At 39.0% G+C, this 20655-nt stretch overlaps 1 protein-coding gene across 1 annotated transcript in view; it reads right to left on the reverse strand.

The window, feature by feature from the left end:
- The window catches only part of csnk1g1 (casein kinase 1, gamma 1), a 39888-nt gene that overhangs the window by 4667 nt on the left and 14566 nt on the right, over window positions 1–20655 (reverse strand). Inside the window, exons 5-12 of the mRNA XM_073464204.1 lie at window positions 14856–15007; window positions 11801–12035; window positions 11602–11687; window positions 11098–11182; window positions 10766–10914; window positions 10575–10682; window positions 9531–9641; window positions 5675–5781 (exon numbers count right to left, since the gene is read on the reverse strand). Coding sequence (XP_073320305.1) covers window positions 5675–5781; window positions 9531–9641; window positions 10575–10682; window positions 10766–10914; window positions 11098–11182; window positions 11602–11687; window positions 11801–12035; window positions 14856–15007 — 1033 coding nt within the window. The remainder of the gene's footprint in view (window positions 1–5674; window positions 5782–9530; window positions 9642–10574; window positions 10683–10765; window positions 10915–11097; window positions 11183–11601; window positions 11688–11800; window positions 12036–14855; window positions 15008–20655) is intronic.

Raw genomic sequence — 20655 nt, forward strand, 5'->3', positions numbered from 1 at the left:
AAGACACGGTGAGCCTGAACGGTCAATAAAAACATACAAAGACAAGAAAAAAGCTGTGGATCAAGACATAGGACAGTGACTGGGTGCTCTTAGATTAATTCATTAATAATGAATGATGGTGCACCATGCAACAAGAGTTTAAAGACCTTTAATCTGAAGCCAAATGTGCTGCTAATAGGAGTGAAATCTCATTGCTTACATATAGTACAGGGGCCATTAAGACGACATCAAGAAGGAGTTTGTTAACTTATATCAAAGTTTACAAAGTGTATTTTTCTGCCCTGATGTGACATTTTCGAATTTAAAGTTAGCATGGTTTACAGTATTCTTTACTCATCCGTCACCTATCAACATCGGGCAGCGGTGGAAAAAAGGCAGAAAGGGGCAGAAACTTGGTAGTACACATAATGGTATAATGTACAGTTGCACCAGTGAGAGTCGAGGTAAAATTTGTAAATAACTCCACTGGGCCCAGCCTAGGCTGGTCCACTCCCTGTCCCATGAGTCTGATGTGGACTAGCAGAGAGGGACTCACCACAGGTTGAGCATTTTCACGCAGCTACAGAAGAAGAGAGAGGAAAGAGTGTAAAGAGAAAAGTAAGATAGATTAATACAGCAAGACCAAGATGATGGGACTGGGCACATGCACACACAAACATGCACACAAACACACCAACAGGACACAGGTGGACACAGAGAGGGGACGTTTGAGAGGTTAAAGGAGAAAAAGATTACAGAGATTAACATTTACTCTGCAGTGATTTCTTCCTGTGTTTGCAGAGGACAAGAGAACATTCGTAGGCTATGAGAATAGGTTGTGTGATGTAAGCTATATTTGCACTACAATAAAGGTTGGTGGATTTTGAAAACATATTGGACGATGGAAATATGTGACCCAACTATGTGTCATAAATCCATCACAAACTACAGTGTGTGTGTTAAGTCCTCTCTAAGTTGTTCTTTTAACTACTGTTTTACTAAATCTGGTTGCACCACTAAACATTGAAGTCCCACTCCAGTGTATATTCCTATTTCTATTTCATAAAAGTCCTCTCATGAGCCACACTGTTCGCTAAATCATTTTTGACAAATAATTTAATTTTGTGCTAAATCATTTTAAGCTGTTGCTAAAATGGAACAATGACACATTGACTACAGTAGAGTCATGCGTCATCTTCCGAGCTTGGTTTATACGATTATCACCAAACCCCCATCTGTTTGAGAAAGAAGGTTAAACAGGAACAAAAATTGATGGGAGTGGGACTTTAAATGTCTTATCAAGTAAAAACTTTAGAAAAGTGTAACTCAGCTGCTAAGTAACATTTGCAGCACCGTCCAATCAAAAGCAATCACCCACGTAATCAGGAAGTCACTGTAGCATCACAAGCTGTAACAAAACTGACATAAAACACATTTTTAGGAGGCCAAGACGAGCATGACTGTGAAACCTTTTAAAATATCTATTTAGTCATTGGTATTTATTCTGTAATTTTAGTAAAATTAGGTTGTTGTTTTTTTGTTTTATTTTTTTTAAATGTAATTTAAAATTCTCCAGGTCCAGATTTAGACAGTTTTGTCAGTCACTACAGTAAGCTATGTAACAGTTGTACTTTAAATATTTAGTTACATTTAATCTGTATGGAAGAACTAGATTATATGGTGCATATGGTCCATTTTATTTAGTGATACGTTGTGATGTCCCTTCTACAGTCTTGGAGGCCGTCCTGGCAAACTCAGCAGACAACTGGCAGATACAGGAGCTGATTAAGCTCACCTGGGCCCTGAGGCTATAAAAGCTGGCCCATGTGTTCACTCTGTCTTTCCCCTTCCTTCCGCTGGCATCCATCCTGCATCACCTTCTTTAGGCACCGTAACACAACCTCAGCATTTTAAACTACATATCCATGCATTGCTTGCATTGTTGACATTACTGCCACACATCACTGTTCACTCGTGTAACCTTTAATTAACTTAATTAAACCCTTGTTTTGTGTATAATCTCTTGGGTGGACTCCTCATATCCCCAAATCTCCATTTAGTAAACAAAAATGTTAAGTAGTTTAATTTGGTATAAACATATGAGAATGTTTTCAATGAACTAAAACACTGTAGTGCCCTGTTGCTGCTGTTATATACAGCTGTAAGATGCATAAATGTAATTTATGATTTTTATATCTGTAGCATAAAAAATCCAGAGTAGTTTATCTTGATCCTACACAAAATGAAAATGTTGTTTTACTGTTCAACAGTCAGGAGCAAATTTCAGACCATGAATGTAAATAAAAGATAAAAGAACCGACTATACATGTGGTTTAAATTCACCATGGAAAACTGTTATTCCCTCAAAAAGGAAAAATATTAATTCAATAGTATCAGACACATGATTTACATTCATTACTTCTTGTTCTTAAATCCAACATTAACTTGTCTGACAAGGTGTCAGAGTCTGGCAGTAAACGCACCAATCATCATATCAAACAATTGTGTGAATGGAGACAACAGGAGGACGGCCTGTCATCTGGACAGAAATAGAAACGAGAGCAGATTAAAGTGAATGAACCTCTGGGAGATTCATGAGGAAAATCATCTTTTACAGTGGCTTTGATTAGATGGTGAATCCCTGTAACGTGTTTTATCATAACTCTAAAAGAGCTCGACTGAAGCTAAATACACATGCCAAGATTTAGTGCAATAACATACTTATTTATTACAATGCTACAGAATGAAATCTACTTTACGATACAGGACAGAGAGATCATTTTGTTTTACGATACATTTTTTGTTTCTGAATAACTTCCCCCTCATTTTAAATGGTCAGCTGGCTCGATGATCATGAATCTGGCATGAATGCTCAATTTATCCCCCCATTTCCTTTCATGTGAATGGACTAAATAAAAAAATGACACATTGACTACAGTAGAATCTATGAGTCGTTCTACGAGTAGCTTGGCTCCTTTAAGAAGAGGGCAGTGCGTAGTGTTTGTGTGACGGTGGCTGGGCTCAGGGCAAACAGGTGTTAGCATCTGGAGAAATTGTACAATACAGTTTACCGTTTGTCCATGAATAAACTCTGCAGCTCCTCAAGACACGAGAAGAACTTCTGTTTGACTGACAACTATCGCTATCCCTGCTAATATTCATGCTATTGCTTATCCATGCTAATATCGATGTTATCACTAATCCATGCTTGTAGTGTTGATCTTGCAAGAACGGCAGTCTGGCTGCAATGGTAATTGGTTACATACGATTATTACCATACCCCCATTCTCTGTTAAACAGGAACAAAGACTGATTGGAGTAGGACTTTAAATGTCCTATCAAGTAAAACCTTTAGAAATGTGTAACTAAGCTGCTAATATCTGTGAAAAATTTGAACTGAACACAAACACATGTTAGAACATTTTGTTAGAATTAAAGAAATGTTCCACTGTTTTAATTGTTTATGTATCATTTTTTTGTGTTCTTCTAAACCCAGTAATGTCAAAGAAAAAAGCTATTTATCTGCTTAAAGATAAGTAGTATTCATACTATACATGCTAGTACTCATTCAGATGTAACACCACCACCTGTACACTGCTTACAGCTACATACCCACAACCCCAAACAGGCCAACCGAGCTAATACTTAGCATAATACTACATCTTTTGCATCCATTTTCATCATGAACTGTTTTTCAGTGAGGCCAGTAAAGCCAATTTTAACTGCACCGTCTTCATTTTACACTGAAGCCTCACAACAACTGCACTATTGAGGTCCTGCTTGGTAACAAAGGTGACTTGAGGCCAAATCGAACAGTCTCCTCCCGCACGCTTGCAATACAATGACTGGCTCAACATTAGTATGAGCGGTTGTATTGGTGACACAAGACGAAGCTTTTGTGCAAGAGTAGCTCTCAGTGCATTTGTAGCTTGCAACTAAATCTCTGTGTTATGTAGTTAAGTTTCACTCCACCATTTCTGTTCATCAAACAAAATTAATCTACTTTAATATCCAGCAACCATAAATTCCAACCGCAAAGCATTTATTTTCTCCCTCGACATATTTTTTTTTTGTCTCAGAAGTGCTCCACTCAGTTCTTCTCAGTCAGCTGAATAATGTGACATTCAGCCAACAGCGCAGTTTTTGCACAGTGGGCGGCCAGCCATGCAGCATGCCATCATTCCAGCTACTGGTGCTGAAGATTTGAACCAATAGCCGTTTAGGGGCTGCTACCAGTTCTTTTTGGTTTCGTTTGTGACATGGACAATCTGGTGTGATCTCAACTTGCTGCTAGCATGAGACACTGTAGGATTCTTCATTATAATCCTTACTGGTACCATTAAAGACATGATAATCAGGTTGATCAACAGTGGAGCATTTTTTTTTTACAGTGGTCTGGCTGCTAGAGAGTGAAGTGACATCCTCCAGGGTTCTTACACACTTTTTAAAGTCAATTCAATGATTTTCAAGATCCTTTGAAGACCTCTACAAATGAATTTGAGCGCTAACGTGTGATGAATGATACCTGCTCAGCATGTAAAGAACCCTCAGCACCTCAACCCCTTGTGTTTCTCAGAGTGACACAAAAGTGCTTCATGCCTACCGTTGAGAAGTTGCGAGGGATTCAGGGGAAGTTTCAGGTGCACTGTGTGCAAACAATGCAGGCATTAGCATAGCTCTACTAAAAACTGACAATGCAACATTTTGGTTTTCTGCGATAAATATAAGGTATTGAAAAAAGACACACACAAAAGCAACAGGAATTTTCACCAGATAACTTGAATAGCTCAATAGAGGCTATGCACGTGACGTCACAGTAGGCGGAAGTTACAACCACCGAGTGTCAAAAACACTGCTCAGTAGCAACATCATTCATATTTATCAAGTGTTTCAAAGGTTTTTGCATAAAACACTAACATTTTTGACAATGACCAAACGACAATGGCGTTTTAGGGGCAAGTGGGATTCAACGTTTTTTCAATTCCAAGGTCCTTCAGGTAAAAGTCTTTAAGCATAAATTACACCTTGCTTTGTTTACTACCACAACAAAAAGATCACACACAGCCAGACACCGACATCTGTAGCTAGTGAACATACTGTAATGTAAATGTAACGTAAAACTTCCATAATGGTGTAGTCTCTCATTGTCTAATACTAAATTAATATAATACACACTATTTGAGTAGTAGGCGATTGTGCATGACAATTTTTCCCTGAGTCTTAAATGCACCATCTGCAAATTTAGTACCTATAGCAAATAAAAGACCGTTTATGACCTTAATCGCATTTAGTTTATTTTAAGACTTTCAAAGGAGCCACAGAAACCCTGTCCTCATTGGCTGCTAGTGCAGCCTATGTTAGAGTCTGACTGCTCAGGCTACAGGTATGAGAAGCAGCATGACTGAGAAGTTAATTTGCATCGGCGTTTCTTTCTTTAAAAAAAGTCTTATTAACGGAACAGCATAGAGACAGGCAGCAGAAAAGATCAAAAACCCACACAGTCAGGCAGAAGATAAGAGAAGCAGTAGCAGGATGACAGCTGGAGGGTGGGGACGGGGGCTGTCACAATTCAACAGCATAGCAAAAATTGAGAGAGAGAGAGAGAGAGACAGAGAGAGGTAGAGAGGAAGAGCGGGAAAGAGAGGAAGCGACAGATGGACATGAGGGAGTGGTGTGGCGGGTGTGTGACACATACTTGGCCTCGTCGACCACTTCCACCTCTGCCTGAGCTGTGATCGGAGCGTTGGAATGAGCTGCCAGTGGGTCGTCTGCGTTCAGCTCCCCGTTGGTCGAGCTGACCACCTGTGGCACAGACGGGTGTTACTTCAAAAACAGTGAAGATGTTGGTCAGAAGCAATGTGAAAAACAGGTCCTGCTGTGATGGAGATTTCAAAACCCATTCACTTTATTTGATTGTCTCCTCTTTGGAAACACACCTAACAGCTTCAAAGAACAACAACACATCAATACAGGCAACACAAGCAAATAACATGAACGTGGTTTTCTTGCTTGCATTTCACATCGGTAGCCAACTGTAATATGTCTGTGTCTCTTTTCGATACCGTCATAGTCGTTTAAAGTAATTAAGTGAAACCTGAATGTTAGTCCCAAAGAGTTTTTGGACCCAAATAATTGTGTATGCTGACATCAGTAGACAGCAAAAGTTGTATTATTCTCTTAAAATTTTGGTTCTTATCAGTGACCATAGCTGACAATAAAAACTTCAGCAAAAATTATGAACCATGGGTGTTTCAGTTTTGCTGCAGCTCCACTTCTAAATCACACAGCTCATTTCTTTGAAGGATGTAATGAGTAAAGTTTTTATTTACAGCATGTTTAAAACATTTACTTCTGAAGGGAGCTAATAGGACTGCTGATCTATACGAATCAAAACAATTATATGGCTTTTTTGAAATTCACTTCCCAGGCTATATGCCAGTATAGAAGATAACTGAGGCTGCACAGTAGGAAAAAAAAATCATGTTGAGATTATTTTGACAGAAATAGCGATATGATTCACAGCTAAAGGTAATGATCATTTTAGCATCACAATTTTCATTTTCACTGAAAAAACTATTAAAGTCATGACGATGTGACGTTTGTTGGGAACTGTAGCTATCTGGAGAACACAGTCTGTGGGGCAGCTCAGCCTTCCAGTGCTACAGTACTTCATTATAATGCTGGGTTTTTTGTTTTTTTTAAAAAGCACTTTACCTTTATCAAAACTTGCGGTTTCTGCGATGTGAATATTGCACTTGGCCATTTTGCGATTTTGATAAAATTTAGATTTATTGTGCAGCCCTGAAGAAAACATACAACTTTTTCAAGCCAGAAAGACATGGATGAACAATCAGACACAAACAAACAAAGAAAAAGACATGGCTTGCCAAACACTGATGGTTGTTCCATTAACCTGTAGAAGAAATTCATTGTAATTATTGTAAGAATGTGTGTTCTGTGATCATAAATGCATACAGTGTACACCTTTTCTAATTTTAGCCAACTTAACAGCATTCACTTCCATTCATATTGTAGAACACTCTCCAGGAGATGAAGCTGCTGGAAGCAACAAAAACACTGCTGTTGTAATAACCGGTTTACTCTAAAATTAGAGTTACTGCAACTATATAACTCATTCAAGGTTGCTGATGTATCAGAACTCTGTGTTGGAGGAGGGTAAAACGAGGGAAAACATGAAGGTCGTGTGACTGCTGGAGATAAGGACGCTTCGTCAAGCAAACTATTTTATGTGCTCACTGCTTTTAATAAGAAGTCGTATAGAATGTTGCCGTCTGTTTGGGTTCAACTCGATGTCATAGAGTTTACAGAAAAATAGGTCAATTTTTGGTATCACATGGTGTGAATGAAAAGGACTTTTGTTTTCACTGGACATCCACAGCATTGTGTTTGGGATTGCCTTCTTCATTATCAGCTATGTCTACAGCAAGATGTCCTCAACAGTGTTGATAGTTGTTGATTTCTGAGTCACCTCACAAAATAAAAGGTGCTGCAAGGAACTTTTTATTTTTTGATGATTCTGGTGGCCCCTGTGGACAAAAAGTATGAGCATCACCACCTCCTGTTACAAAGATATTGATTTGTTGTACAAGTGGATACATTCTTTTGAGCATCACAACCCACCCGAGATGAGACTTTTCACTATTATAATTTGAGCCATTTGTTGTGATAACCTTTGGACAGTCTAAATGGGCAGCATGATTAAATCATTGTATCCCCATTCAAGTTAGCTGGGGGCTAAACCGGAAGTTATGCTGCATTCCAGATGCATGGTACACCAACCCGCCCAAGTTGCTCTTACGCGCGAACGTGACGTAATTTCCTGGCTTGTAGCACTTTTAGCATTCCCGTTTGTCTTTGTGGGCATCGCTACACGACGAGTCGGGGAAGAACACGGACGCCATCAGGGCAGCAACTGTCTCGGCTGTCAATGTGAAATAATAATAAACATTTTTTTTTTACAGAAACACAAACATTTCAAGTAACTCCGTTATTGCAAGCCTTACATTTCAATAATATTTTGCCATTTTCGCCTATTTCAATTTCAACAAGTGCTGTCGCGTTTTTCTCGAGCCACGAGGGGCAGTAGCAGGCTAGTCATTGTTATTGTTAGCTACATTAGCCTCTTTAGCAAACCAGCTCGAAAACAAAACTTTACATTGTATTGCACGTACAGCAAGACCGTGCAATGCATAAATTGGTGACCGGATTAAAGCAGCAATGTAATCAAGTGTGTAAGAGCATTTAAAATTGACATTAAAACGACCAACGTGGTACAAATACAAAGAAAATACATTTCAATTACGGGCGCAGCCATCTTTGTTTGTCTAGTCGTACGATTATCCTCGCTCTCCTCGGTGTACTCTCAGGAGCCCTGAGTGGGACAGTTGATATTATGACCAAAAGGGGGCGTGCCTCGGTGAAATGTCGCGAGATAGCTGGGAGATTTCCCACTTTGCAACTCAGGCAGGTGGTGTACCATGCATCTGGAATGCCGCATTAGCTGGCTCGGTCAGCGGAAGTCTCTTCTGTGCATCCTCCTGAACTGACAGTACAATCAATCAATTTCTTTTAATGGAAACCAACCAGTGGACACAGTTCATGTATAAAGTGAACATAAAATAGTTTTTACATGAGTGATAAACCCACTGCCTGCCTGGCAACTACCAAATCTCCATACCTCTTCAACATGAATGGAAGTGAATGGCATTTAGTAGAATAGCCAGATCTATTAACGCCTACACTGTACACACCTATGCAAACAGAGATTGTTACTGACAGGGACAATCTTGGGTAATGGCAAGTTGTCAAAATTACACCAGGATGTTCCTTTAAGCATAATGACCTTTTACGACTTAAGAGCATGCACTTAGCCGGCTGAGCCAGGTCACCCTGCCATGCAAGAGGCTTCTTGATCTTGCAAGGAAGCGCCATGAAGAGTTGTAGGACCTGAGATCAAAATGCCACAACCAGGGCTGCTGTTTATACAGCTAAACCACATTTTCACCATCTGGGGTGGGTGGCACCAGATGACATGCATATGGTGGTGCAGAAAAATAACATTTCCCAGCCAGGGGGTAAAAGGGTGGGGGAGGTATATGGGTGTAGATCTGTCTCACACACAAGGCTAAACTAAAAGATCAATGTCATGTCCTGGTAAAATGTCTTTTATCTACAATTGTACATTTACTTGAGAACCAGAAATGGCAGTTATTACATAAACCAGTAACATTTATGAAGTTTTTTTTTTTTTTTTAGATGAATACAAAATAAATTGTATCTCGTCTGAATGACCTGGTCAGTATATCTGAGTGTTAAGTGTTAAAATAGCCTGAAGTTAATAATAGCAACCAAAATCAGCTTAAAAAATTTCCTTTAAAAAAGTCGATCATTGCGTTTTATTGACGCACCTGAGAATCGTTAGGTATGCAATTTTAAACATTATGCATTTTTCTGGATTAGATCCCGTGGGACAGATCTGACTCCATAGAGATTGGGTGGGGCTGTTGGTTGATCAGGTGAGGGGTGTATACCTGCACTGAGCCCCCGTGCCTGTCCGCTGCCAGGTGGGAGGTCAGATAGGAGGAGTTTGCTTGGCGTGTGGGCTGCACCTCCCATGCTCCTCGTCGATCTGAGACCGCTGTCTGCTCGGGGGCGTCGGTGATGGGAGGGGGGTGCGATGGGAGGGGGGTGGGGGTGAGGGGAGTGATGGAATAGTTGTGTTAGGAAAGATGGGTAAATGGGTGAGCGAGGCCAGGTGACATGCAAAGCAGCATGAGAAATGGAGAAGAAAAATAAATGTAACAAAATAAAAAAGTGAAATCAAAATCAAAGCAAGGCTTCAGCCAGAGAACTGAACCAGAAACTAATGAGCCTGAAGCCAAATGGAGGTAAAGCTCTCACATCTCAAACTTTGGCCTCAATCTCATTACACTTAAATAAGACACAAATTAAACTTGAAGTAGCGGACTGTACTGGATCAATTTATTTTTTTGATGAACAAGATGTTGTTCATCAACGAGTTTTCTTCGAGACAGCAATTAACAATCATAATCCAATGTACATTCGGCGCTAAACTCACTAAAATCCTTAATTGCTGGAAAAACAAGAATTTGCACCATAGCTCTGAAACCACAACAACATAATTATGCAAAGGTTAACTGCAGTCCCTTGAAAATGTTGGAAATGAAACATACCTGCACTGACAACTTGAGCACATTTTCTAATGTTCTCTCCTGTTCAATCTAATAAAGAAATAAATTAATTCTGCCTTCATTATCTCTTAATCTTTCTCATTTCAATGTAGTACTACAGTATGTGAATGCATATCAGGTATCCTCCTCCAATTGTTTGTGTATTCAGCAGCATGCAGCCGCCTACAGAAAAATTACTTTTGACTTTTTCACTAGTGTTGTCACTATCGCCCTTTCTCAGGCAACCAATCATATTTGGGGACGGAACGGGGGGAGAAGCTTGTCCCGTCTGTGTTTGTCTATCAGGAGACAGAAACATACCAGAGACAGAAAAGCTCATTTGCGGGAGCTTAACACTGAATGTTGCTGGTGAGAGTTGTGTACCTGATTTCTAATCGGTTGGTGCTGTGAGGGCCGGTCTCTGTGAGGATGGCTCTCTCTCGTGACTGCAGATGCTCCAGAGTCTATATGAACAGACCCCACTGGTGTAGGCTGAGAGGAATGATAATTAGTTAAATGCTGTGCAGTCAGTACTGTTAACAGATTCTGTTTAACAGTTTATGTGCGTCACTTACTATCTGCCTGCCAACCCAGTCGTAAGTGTAGTCAAAGGTGTATCCTTTTCGCTCAAACAGCTCAGTGAACAGAGTCCTCAGATATTCATAGTCAGGCTTTTCAAAGAAGTCCAACCGTCTCACATATCGCAGGTAGGTGGCCATCTCCTCTGAATTACAAAAAAAGACAAAAATAATAATGGTTTAACCTTTATTATGGACACTGTAATTCTAATAATGTTGTGGGATGACATTTCAAACGATTTTATTTGGGGGGGAAGGGGGGGGACAGGTAAAATCACAGCCAATATCTGTATGATCAAGTATTTTACAGCCATCAATCATCAGTGTACCTGGGAAGTTCTCACAGAGGACCTCGATGGGAGTGTTTCGTTTTGTGTCTCCGATCTTTTGGTATCGCTCTTTCAACGTGTCGGCCTGCAGTAGATTTAAATCAGAAAGACATGTGAACCATTTCTGATGTCGAGCACATTCTTAATATATTTTTTTTTTTCTTAATGCAGATTGGTTAAAAGAAAATCTTCACTCCTGACTGTCCGTCTACTGGATTACACAAAGTGATGATTGGTTAATTTCAAATTTGTTCTATTACCTCTTGTAAATACGTTTTCTTTTTGATATTAACATTGACTCACTTTTGAATTCAGAAGTTGGATTTTAATGCAAAATTGACTTTCAACACAATTTGGTCATAAAACCCTGCATGAAAGAATGATACTGGTCTTATTAACAGATTATGATTTAGAGGCAGACTGTTATGAAATCAAGTCAGCTCTGAGGTGTTTTACATTTTTATAGATTTTTTTCTATGTAACACTTCCATGTACTTGGCATACCTTTAGTCCTTGCCACGGTAGACTCCCACGAAGGAAATACATGAACATGTGGCCCAAGGCCTCCAGGTCATCTCGCCGGCTTTGCTCTATATCAACAGATATATCATAACACTGAGAAAGTGCCAAACCACCTTACACAATAGACACTTATCTATAATAAAGTAGCAAAACAAAAACAAAGCTAAGGAATGGATCTCACCTTTTCCTAAATGTGTATTGATGGACATATATCGAGCAGTGCCAGTCAAGCTCTTATGCTCCCGGTATGGAATGTGTTTTTTGGTCTCGGGGTCGATGTATTCTTTGGCCAGGCCAAAGTCAATGATGTGGATGATGTGTTCCTTTTTATTCCCTTGCCGTCCGATGAGAAAGTTCTCAGGTTTTACATCTCTATAGATGAGGTTTTTAGAGTGCACGTACTCCATTCGAGAAATCTGTTGAGAAAGAATACAACCGAGTCAGCAAAAAGAAACATGAACACAGATCTTATCAAATCACAAACCAGACGACAAAGTCAGCAAAAATGGGAATCAAGTTGTCAAAATTACTGTCAAACTGTCAAAAGTGACAGTTGACTGCTGCAGTATGTCAGTCGTCTCATGAGCATTGTAATACAATACTTCCTGAGTGATTGATTTCAGCATTATTACACATTAAAGGAGCGCTCCACTGATTTTACACAGCAAGATCAATTTAGTAGTCACGGTTTATACTATACAGCGTAAACAGTTACATAAGTCTGTGAAAATTACTCAAGTAACATCACAAATGTATAACAGAAACCTTGTGTTGCAAACTAGGGTGTCAGGTTTGAAAGACGTTGACCTATACTCGTCAGGAAAGGTCTGATGAATGATGCAATTGAGTTGTATAATAAGAAATGTAGGATCCAGTGTTTCCCCCATACTAGGGACTAAAAGTCAGGATATCTTGGCCTCTGCAACATCAAGTTTGACTGTAATTTTTACCTCCACCAAGGATGTTTTTTGTCAACCTGTTGGTTGGTTTATCAGCAAGATTATATGAAAATGGCTGGAGGATAGGTCTTGGCCTAGAACAGAGCCCCTTAACTTTTGGTCTAGGTCCAGGAATTTTTTCTCATTTTCGTTAATTTCTCTGGGAATAATGTAATGCATCTGGATGAAAAAAAAAACAGGCATATTTAGGTTGCTGGTTTCAATGAATGAGTACAATTTGACGCAGATCTAAATAAAAATCTGGATCTAGCAGATTAAAATAAGTTTAAACTTTATGGAAGTACAACACATAAATAATGGAGTATCCTATTTAAGACATAATGACAAAGACATCAACCAAAACATTAGTCAATTACTGCTATTAAATCATTGTCATTGTAATAACCTGAGACTGGAACTAATGATTATTTTCATTATTGACAGATGTAATCAATTTGACATGTGATGAATCATTTATTAAGTAGTCATCAATGAATTTATCCTGACTGACTAATGATTGATTCAGTAATTGTTTCAGCACTATGTTGCATAGCCACAGTGTCCCACTACTATCACAAAAAAAGCTTAATATAGTGGTTAGAAAATCTGGCTCAACACCAACAGAGAGACAAACCATCCTGCAGGGATCTGGGACAACAAAAGCACAAGCGATAATGATCAGAACGACAATGTGTTTAGAAATGGGTAATTATAACCACGCACTCATAGCGGTTTCCTTCCAAGAGATTTGTAATTGACAAGAATGACAGCTCAAACACAATGGGAAATACTGTAAGCAGTGGTGTGAGTAATAAGATCATTTAGTTGTGTTTGATCTTGAGGGATCCTGATACCCTGAAACACTCCGCCTATTACCAGACCAAAAAAAGAGCTTGAGTAGGAGTATTAGCTCGCAGCACTTATTGTGGGATCCCTCATTTGTGCCAAAGAATAAAGAGGGAAGTCCCATGTGATGAATACAGGACGAAAGATTGGCTGAGATGCAACAACTCTCTGTTCTGCAACACCATGCTTATGTAGTGCTGTTTTGTAGGTTTCCTTACAAATTTGCAGAGGCTATCTGTATTACAAGAGCACTGCAGATTTTGTGCTGACAAAATGAAATGTTAGAAATTTGGAGATGTCTGAGGTGCCTAAGAGACTGGGTCAAACCACCCTCTGAGCTGCTCAAACCTAATGAGATTCAGTGATGGCTTTGCTCTTTTTGACAGCTTCCAGCCTTCCTGACTCTGCCCAATAGTATAGATATACTGACAGATTGCTAATTTGCAGACTGGGTAATGGGAGACTGCAGTGGTAACACCTCTACAGGCCTCTGGTCTGGAGGCAGGACTCAACCCAACACATTATACATCACTTTACTTTATTCGAATACACTGTGAAACTGCTATAGAGGGAGTTTCTTGAAGATTAACTTAAAACTACTGTAAATCTAAAATAACGTTTGGCGTCTTGATTAACATCACAGAAAGGCAGAACCAGGCCTTTATTTGAGACAGGCATGATTTTTTTTATTTCCCATTTTACATTCATCATATTTTAGTGGCTCTCCATTCTCCTGCCGAAAGAAAATATGTTTTTGTTTTCCAAACGTAGCTAGAAGACTGTGAGCGATGAAATTCACAGGACAAGATTCACAACATGGATTCATTTCATAAAAAACCCTTTTTGATTATTTTGATCAGTGGACCCTAAACTAAAGGAATAAAAAATATCAAGGTCCTAATGTAAATTAGGCCTTTATAAAGACTACCCAGTGAGTCTGCCCAGGTAGAAAAACTTCAACAGCTTGCGGGTGGTAACTGTATAATATTGCCGAAAATCCTATTAGAAATGTGTCACATTGCTTCATTACTGGTTAAAATAATATATTATTGTGATGTGTTACTTTTGTAGTGGGTCAGCCCCCAACACTGGTGACCAGTGTGTAGGATTTATTGAAACAGAGACTGAAAATAAGCTCTCCGTTAAAAACAGACGACACATAAAGTTTTTGAGCAATTATTTAGTTAATGTTCTAAAAATGTAAACTACCAGTATGCTAAATTCACCATGCACGGCATCAAAATATGATTATTAGGTTTTTTATGTGGACTATTAGTTCAAGAAAACAGCACTCACAGCAATTTTAACTGGCCATTAATGAAGAATTTACACAAATCTGTCTAGTTGTTTGTTTTTTCATTTACATTTTGAATAATAACATTTCATCAGTCTTCAGAGGCGAGTAGAAGCTATTTTACAACAACTTCAAGTGTCATACTGCCATGAACTTACCAGCTGAATTGCGATCATTAAGACAGTCTTCAGTGAAAATGTCCTGTCACAAAGGTCAAAGAGGTCCTCTAGACTCGGGCCCAGCAGCTCCAGAACCATGGCGTTGTACTTCCCACAGGGGCCAAAGTAAAACACCTGGGGAACTCCTTCAGCTGAAACACACGGAGAAAGAAATTAGTCTAGTGTCATCAGTCATCAGCATATTTCTCACAGAAGTGCATCAAAGATATAAAAGATCAATGTTAATAGCTTAGATAATAAATCGCAAACTGCTGGGAAAATAACAAAAACAAAACTAGTTAGTAGATAACAAAAAGCAGGAAAAAAAAGCAAAGCCTCCAATGTGTTGTATATACTTAGTGGGAATTCTAGGAGAGTCCAGATGGTAAAAGTGTTTATTATTCCTGTCTCTCTTGACTAATGATATTTCTAAGTTGGGTCCAAGGTTAACCATAAGAGGCCTCAAACTGGTCAGATAGGAGGAGGGGAACCACAAGGTTACTGAGCAGAGCGAGCAGAGAAATCTGCTAGGTAAACATTAACCTTAAAGTAAAATACAACACAGTGCCTGCAAACAGAAGTGTGTCACTCCTCCACTGCAGGCTGAAAACTAATCTTTTCACTGCCTCATATCACATCCTCCCAGCTGAATCATATCCTCTCTGCTCTACTCACTCTAATTGCTCCAAAATCCCTTCCATCTGTCACCTTGTCTCTTATTTTACTTCTTGTCACTGTGCAGTTTAGTTAGTATAATGTAATAGTAATAATGGTAGTGCTGGTGCTCTGATCCCTCTACTCCTTCATATGGGTTGTTTGTAATACTGGCGATCTGGGAGTTAAAGCTCCTTATGCTATCAGAGTTCTAGAAAAGTTTGTGAGCTTGAATGTAAAAGGATGGCAGGGTGTGAAGCGTTTCAACTTTTCCTTCATTCATGCAGTTTTAATAACATTATATTAAAGCACACAGCGGAGGTTTCTACTTTTGTAACAAGGGCCTCACCCTCCCGCATGCACAGTATGAAATTCCTCATGTTTTGCAGGATTTAAAATTTTATGCACGTGCAAGTCTTATCAATTTACATTTTGTAATTGGGAATGTCTGCATCCTTTGTTGTCTTCATGACCACATCCTGAACTTCACTTTCAAAGAACTAGGAAATCAGGTCAAACTGTTAATTGCCTTCAGGGGAGCATGATTCAAAGTTTAGTCAGGGTCCTATTAAAAAGGTCCCCTCAAGAAACTTCAAAGAAATGCTGCAGCTCCAATCATATAGACCTTGCTTTAACAGACTGCCTAAGCTGCACTCAGTCCTTAGAAATATTATAATTGCAGAGAAGAAAAAAATAAAATAAAATAAGTAGGGACATCCTGATTACATTTCATGTCCCTGATTCGAAAGTTAGTCCTTTAATATTGAGGATCTGCTGACTGCAACATTAAAAAAATCTATTGGAGATAGTATTACTGTATATACAGTAGTGTTGTTTGTCTTGTATGGGTACTTGGGAGATGATGTGTAAGTGCATTTATGCATGTTAAGTTTATTTATGGATTGATTTGGCCACATGATTGCAGCGCAACAAACTATAATCACAAAGAAAGAATGAATCTTAATATTGACATATTATCACTGTATAAAGTTGATATGGTGAACACGCTAGCAAATAGTTGCTGGAACGCTGCTTTAAACATCCAGCAGAATCGGAGCAAAATGACCATGGATTTGAAGTTGTGGTTCTGGCTGTAAAACCAAAACAATGAGCTGACAAAAAACATGTTAAGATGCCTCATGGAGATGAGGAGAGTCTGAGCATTTTTCAATCTTTGCACCTTCTTTTGACATTACACACAGTCATTTGATCCTAAGTTAACATAAAATGTTGATTAAGCAGTTTGAAGCCTAAATTTATAGCACACATGCAATATATTGGTTATGTGCTCAATTCATTCATATTTTGTGTCCCATGACTAAGGAGAAAGTAGTTGGCACAATAAAGTTTAGTGAAGGGATCAAATTGCCATCATCAACTTATTATTCTGCTCAAGTAGTTTTAGTAGAGACTGATAAGCAGAAAGATAAATACCAACACTAATCCTGATGCCGTGCGTTAACATATTCATGTGAATATGTCGCTGAAGACGTCTGACTTGCCAGCTGGGTAATGGGAAATACACTGCAGTATGAAAGGTAGCGTAAATGCTGTCGGCTAGCATATGGGCATGTAGGAGTCATGCAGAGCTCCATCCTGTGTTTCTGGACACCATTATGCAGTTCTGTGGGTTGCTAATTGTACCATAGGAATGAGTGCCTTGAAACCCTGGGTGCCTGTGGGAGGCCTAAAAATGTGTCAGATTGGAGATGTGCTGTAAATAAGTGGATAAACGGGTTGTTCGATTCCTAACAAGGTTGGTCAAGCTTTTTTACCAGCAAAGGCAAAGCAGTGATCATAGAACCATCATTACATAGAGCAAAGCAGTCCTCACGAGAGACTGAATCTGTGTCTCATGTACTGCAAAGTATACTCTAATTGTACAAAAGACTCAAACTTTGATGAAAGCCTCCAATTTTGTAGGTACCAATTTTGACTTCTCTCATTCAATTTTCTTAAAAAATAATGAGAGCAATGCCTGGGTGTAGCACTGACTTGGGCTGGAAGTGATTTTAACAGAGATGTAGGCAAGAGAACTGCATGTGGCACAGACAAACAAACAACATTTTCTAAAAAAACATCTCCACTGACGGCATGAATCAGTGAGTGAAGGAGCATAACAGCACAGGGCAAAAAATAAAGGTTGTTTATCCTCTATTCAAGCAACATTTGCAGGTATTATGCTTCCAAAAAGGCTTCTGTTTGTTAAATGAGCTTTTGAATTTCAGTATTTAGCTCATACTGTAGATGATGTCTGCTCAAACCTTACAGACCAACATAGGCATATTTGAACGCAGAGTTAGTTTTACTAATTTTAATGGCCTTCATATGCAAAGAATATATAGTATGTAGTTGTATTATGTAGGTAACTACAAATATTGGATTAAGATGTACCATATAAATAGAGATGCACAATATATATAGGACCAATACATTCTGGGCCCGATATAAAGCAGCTGTTTGCACCTTGAAAGTTGGTTTGTGATCTGCCAATTAACATAGAAAAGAAGAAGACGGAGCATTAGGAGAGGAAGGAAAAGAAGAAGTACAGCCTTTCCAAAGAAAAAAAGGGGCCTGGAGCACACTGATAAATTTAAATGCCTTTAAATGTGCTAAAAAACAATCATCAGAGTAACAGTAGTGTTGAAACAGACGTATGTTTGCACAATTTAAAGCTGTAAATCTATCAGCGTGCTCCAGTCCCCTTTTTTCCTTTGGTAGTTTGCTGTCCTCGAGCTGAAAAGCACCTGTTTCAGCTGTTCTTTGCTGGAAGATGGAGAAAGCGGTTTCTAAGAACTACAGCCCCCCGTGCTCATGACTGTCACCTGGGTAGAGCAGGTAGTGTAGTCTAGAAAAGCCAAAAATGTCATCACTGCTGTGGGAGTTTGTTTTTTTAACAGTTTCATTGAAAGATGACACCATTGTAATTTGCAATCGCAAGTGTTTCACAGGTGTTTAAAAAGGTGGAAAGAAGTCTGAAGTTTAACACAACAAATATGAGAGCTATAAATATTAAATCATCCATCTTTGCTTACTACATCTTAAACTCAGGTCAGTTATCAGTTTAGGCGGAAAAAATCCATATTGTACATCACTCCTCAATGTGGCAGGTTCTGTGATAAGAAAATAATTTTAAAAAATCAGTAAAGAAATCATAGGTAATACAGTTTTATGACGACTTTCATAAATGTATCAGCTCTGTCAGCCATTTAATAAAAACAGCCTGTCTTGTGTAGAAGGACAAAAGAATATCTTTTCCTCTGCATTACTGTAGTCTAATAGAGGTACTGGCTGCAGTCATTTACAACAAAAGGAGAAGATGATGAAGATGAATGTGATGAATGAATACGACTGAAAGGCACTCGCCCAAATCTCACTGCACACCAATTTCTGTGTGCAATTTTTCCACCTGCTGTCAAAGACCAGATCTTTCTCTGGACTGTGATGAGACCAGTCCTGAGCTTGGATGTTTTATTTTGACCATCTGGTAGCACTTTTTCTATTATCAATAATTTAGCCATCGCTGTGACGAGACAAAGAGTTGTAGAAACTCACTCCAAGTCTATTTTTAAATGTCATATTTGATTTTTTGTGTGCCACTACTCTGAAGACCGATTTCACACTATATTTAACATCGGCAAAGCTAGAGCAATACTACACCACGTCACAAGGGCTATGACTCAACAAAAATGTTCATGTTACAGATTAAAAATGGTGATGTCGTCATGCTTGTCAACAAACATCACATTTTTTATAGACGATGAAAGAAAACATAATTAATTATGTTGGGATTACTGTGTACTTCCTTTCTGTGTGGAGTTTGTATGTTCTCCTTGTGCCTGTGTGGGATTCCTCCCACAGTCGGAAGAAATCCTGGTTGGTGAATTCGTGACTAGAAATTGACAGTAGGTGTTAGACTGAACATGTTACTGTTACTCTGTGTGTGTGTGCATGTGCGCCCTGTGATAGACCTGTCACCTGTCCAGGGTGTACCCCACCGTACTGCATTGAAAAACGATGACTTGTTTTTTTTCTGCAAAAATTGTGACTGAAGTGGCGACCTAGAATAAGGAGAGACGTGCTGCTCATGTTGATTCTGCGTTCCAGAACATTTTATGCCTCTTCTGTGATTGCACGATGCCTGCACGATAACTCTAGCCTGTGACTAGTTACTTAAATTAAATTTATGTCAGACATATTTGCTGGCTTGCTTCAGTTCAGCAGCTGCTTTACTGAAACCTGCGCCTTTGGCTGTCAATCTGTCCATTTGTTTGATCATTTATTTGACTACCATGCCATTCACTTACATTCTGTGTGTTACAGAGCTACAGAATCAGAGACATAAAATCAACTTTAATAAAAAAAAAATATATTTTTTAAATACTTAATAAAAAGGACCAAAAAATCTGCAACCTTTCATTGTTTAAAAAACTGTATCCGCAAGTAGCTGTAAGAGTCTCGCAGAGCTGCGCAATGTGCAGTTTTGAGCTGAACTTTCGTCGGACACTAGACCCAACCGATATATATGTTGGTTGGCCGATATTATCAGCCAATGTTGGCTTATCACAGATATATGGGTATCGGCCTATATGTTGTGTGATATCAGCCAATATGAAAACTTTTTTTTTTTTACAGAAAATAATGCAGAAAAAGATGCGTTGGATCATTTATTCCAATAATTAATTATAATTCCCAGTGATGTTTACTGTTTCATTGCACTTGTGTCATTTTAGACAATAAACGTTTACTGTAAATCTGTGAATTATCCTGCCTCCATCATATTTCTTTGTTACAAGTGTTTGAAAACTACAATTGAGGGATCACTGCACAAACTGTGTGTATATCAGCTGATATATTGATATCGGAGTATTTTACTCCCCATTACCGGTATCGGCCCCAAAAACCGCACATCGGTTGGGCTCTATCAGACACCCTGTATTTTTTTTTTATCTATTCCTGGTGCTTACGCTGAAAGTAATGCATTGATGAGGATCGTATGATTCATGATGTTGAAATGAGGGGTTCTCCTTCATAGAATTCGTTTCGTGTCTCACTATGGGGTAACGCCTCTGCGTGCCCTCAACAGAAGCTCTTTATTGCATTCCACCAGACCACAGGCTGGCCCTGATGACATGAATGTTGTAGG

This window comes from Pagrus major, chromosome 4 (assembly GCF_040436345.1).
Source record: "Pagrus major chromosome 4, Pma_NU_1.0".
NCBI lineage: Eukaryota > Metazoa > Chordata > Actinopteri > Spariformes > Sparidae > Pagrus > Pagrus major.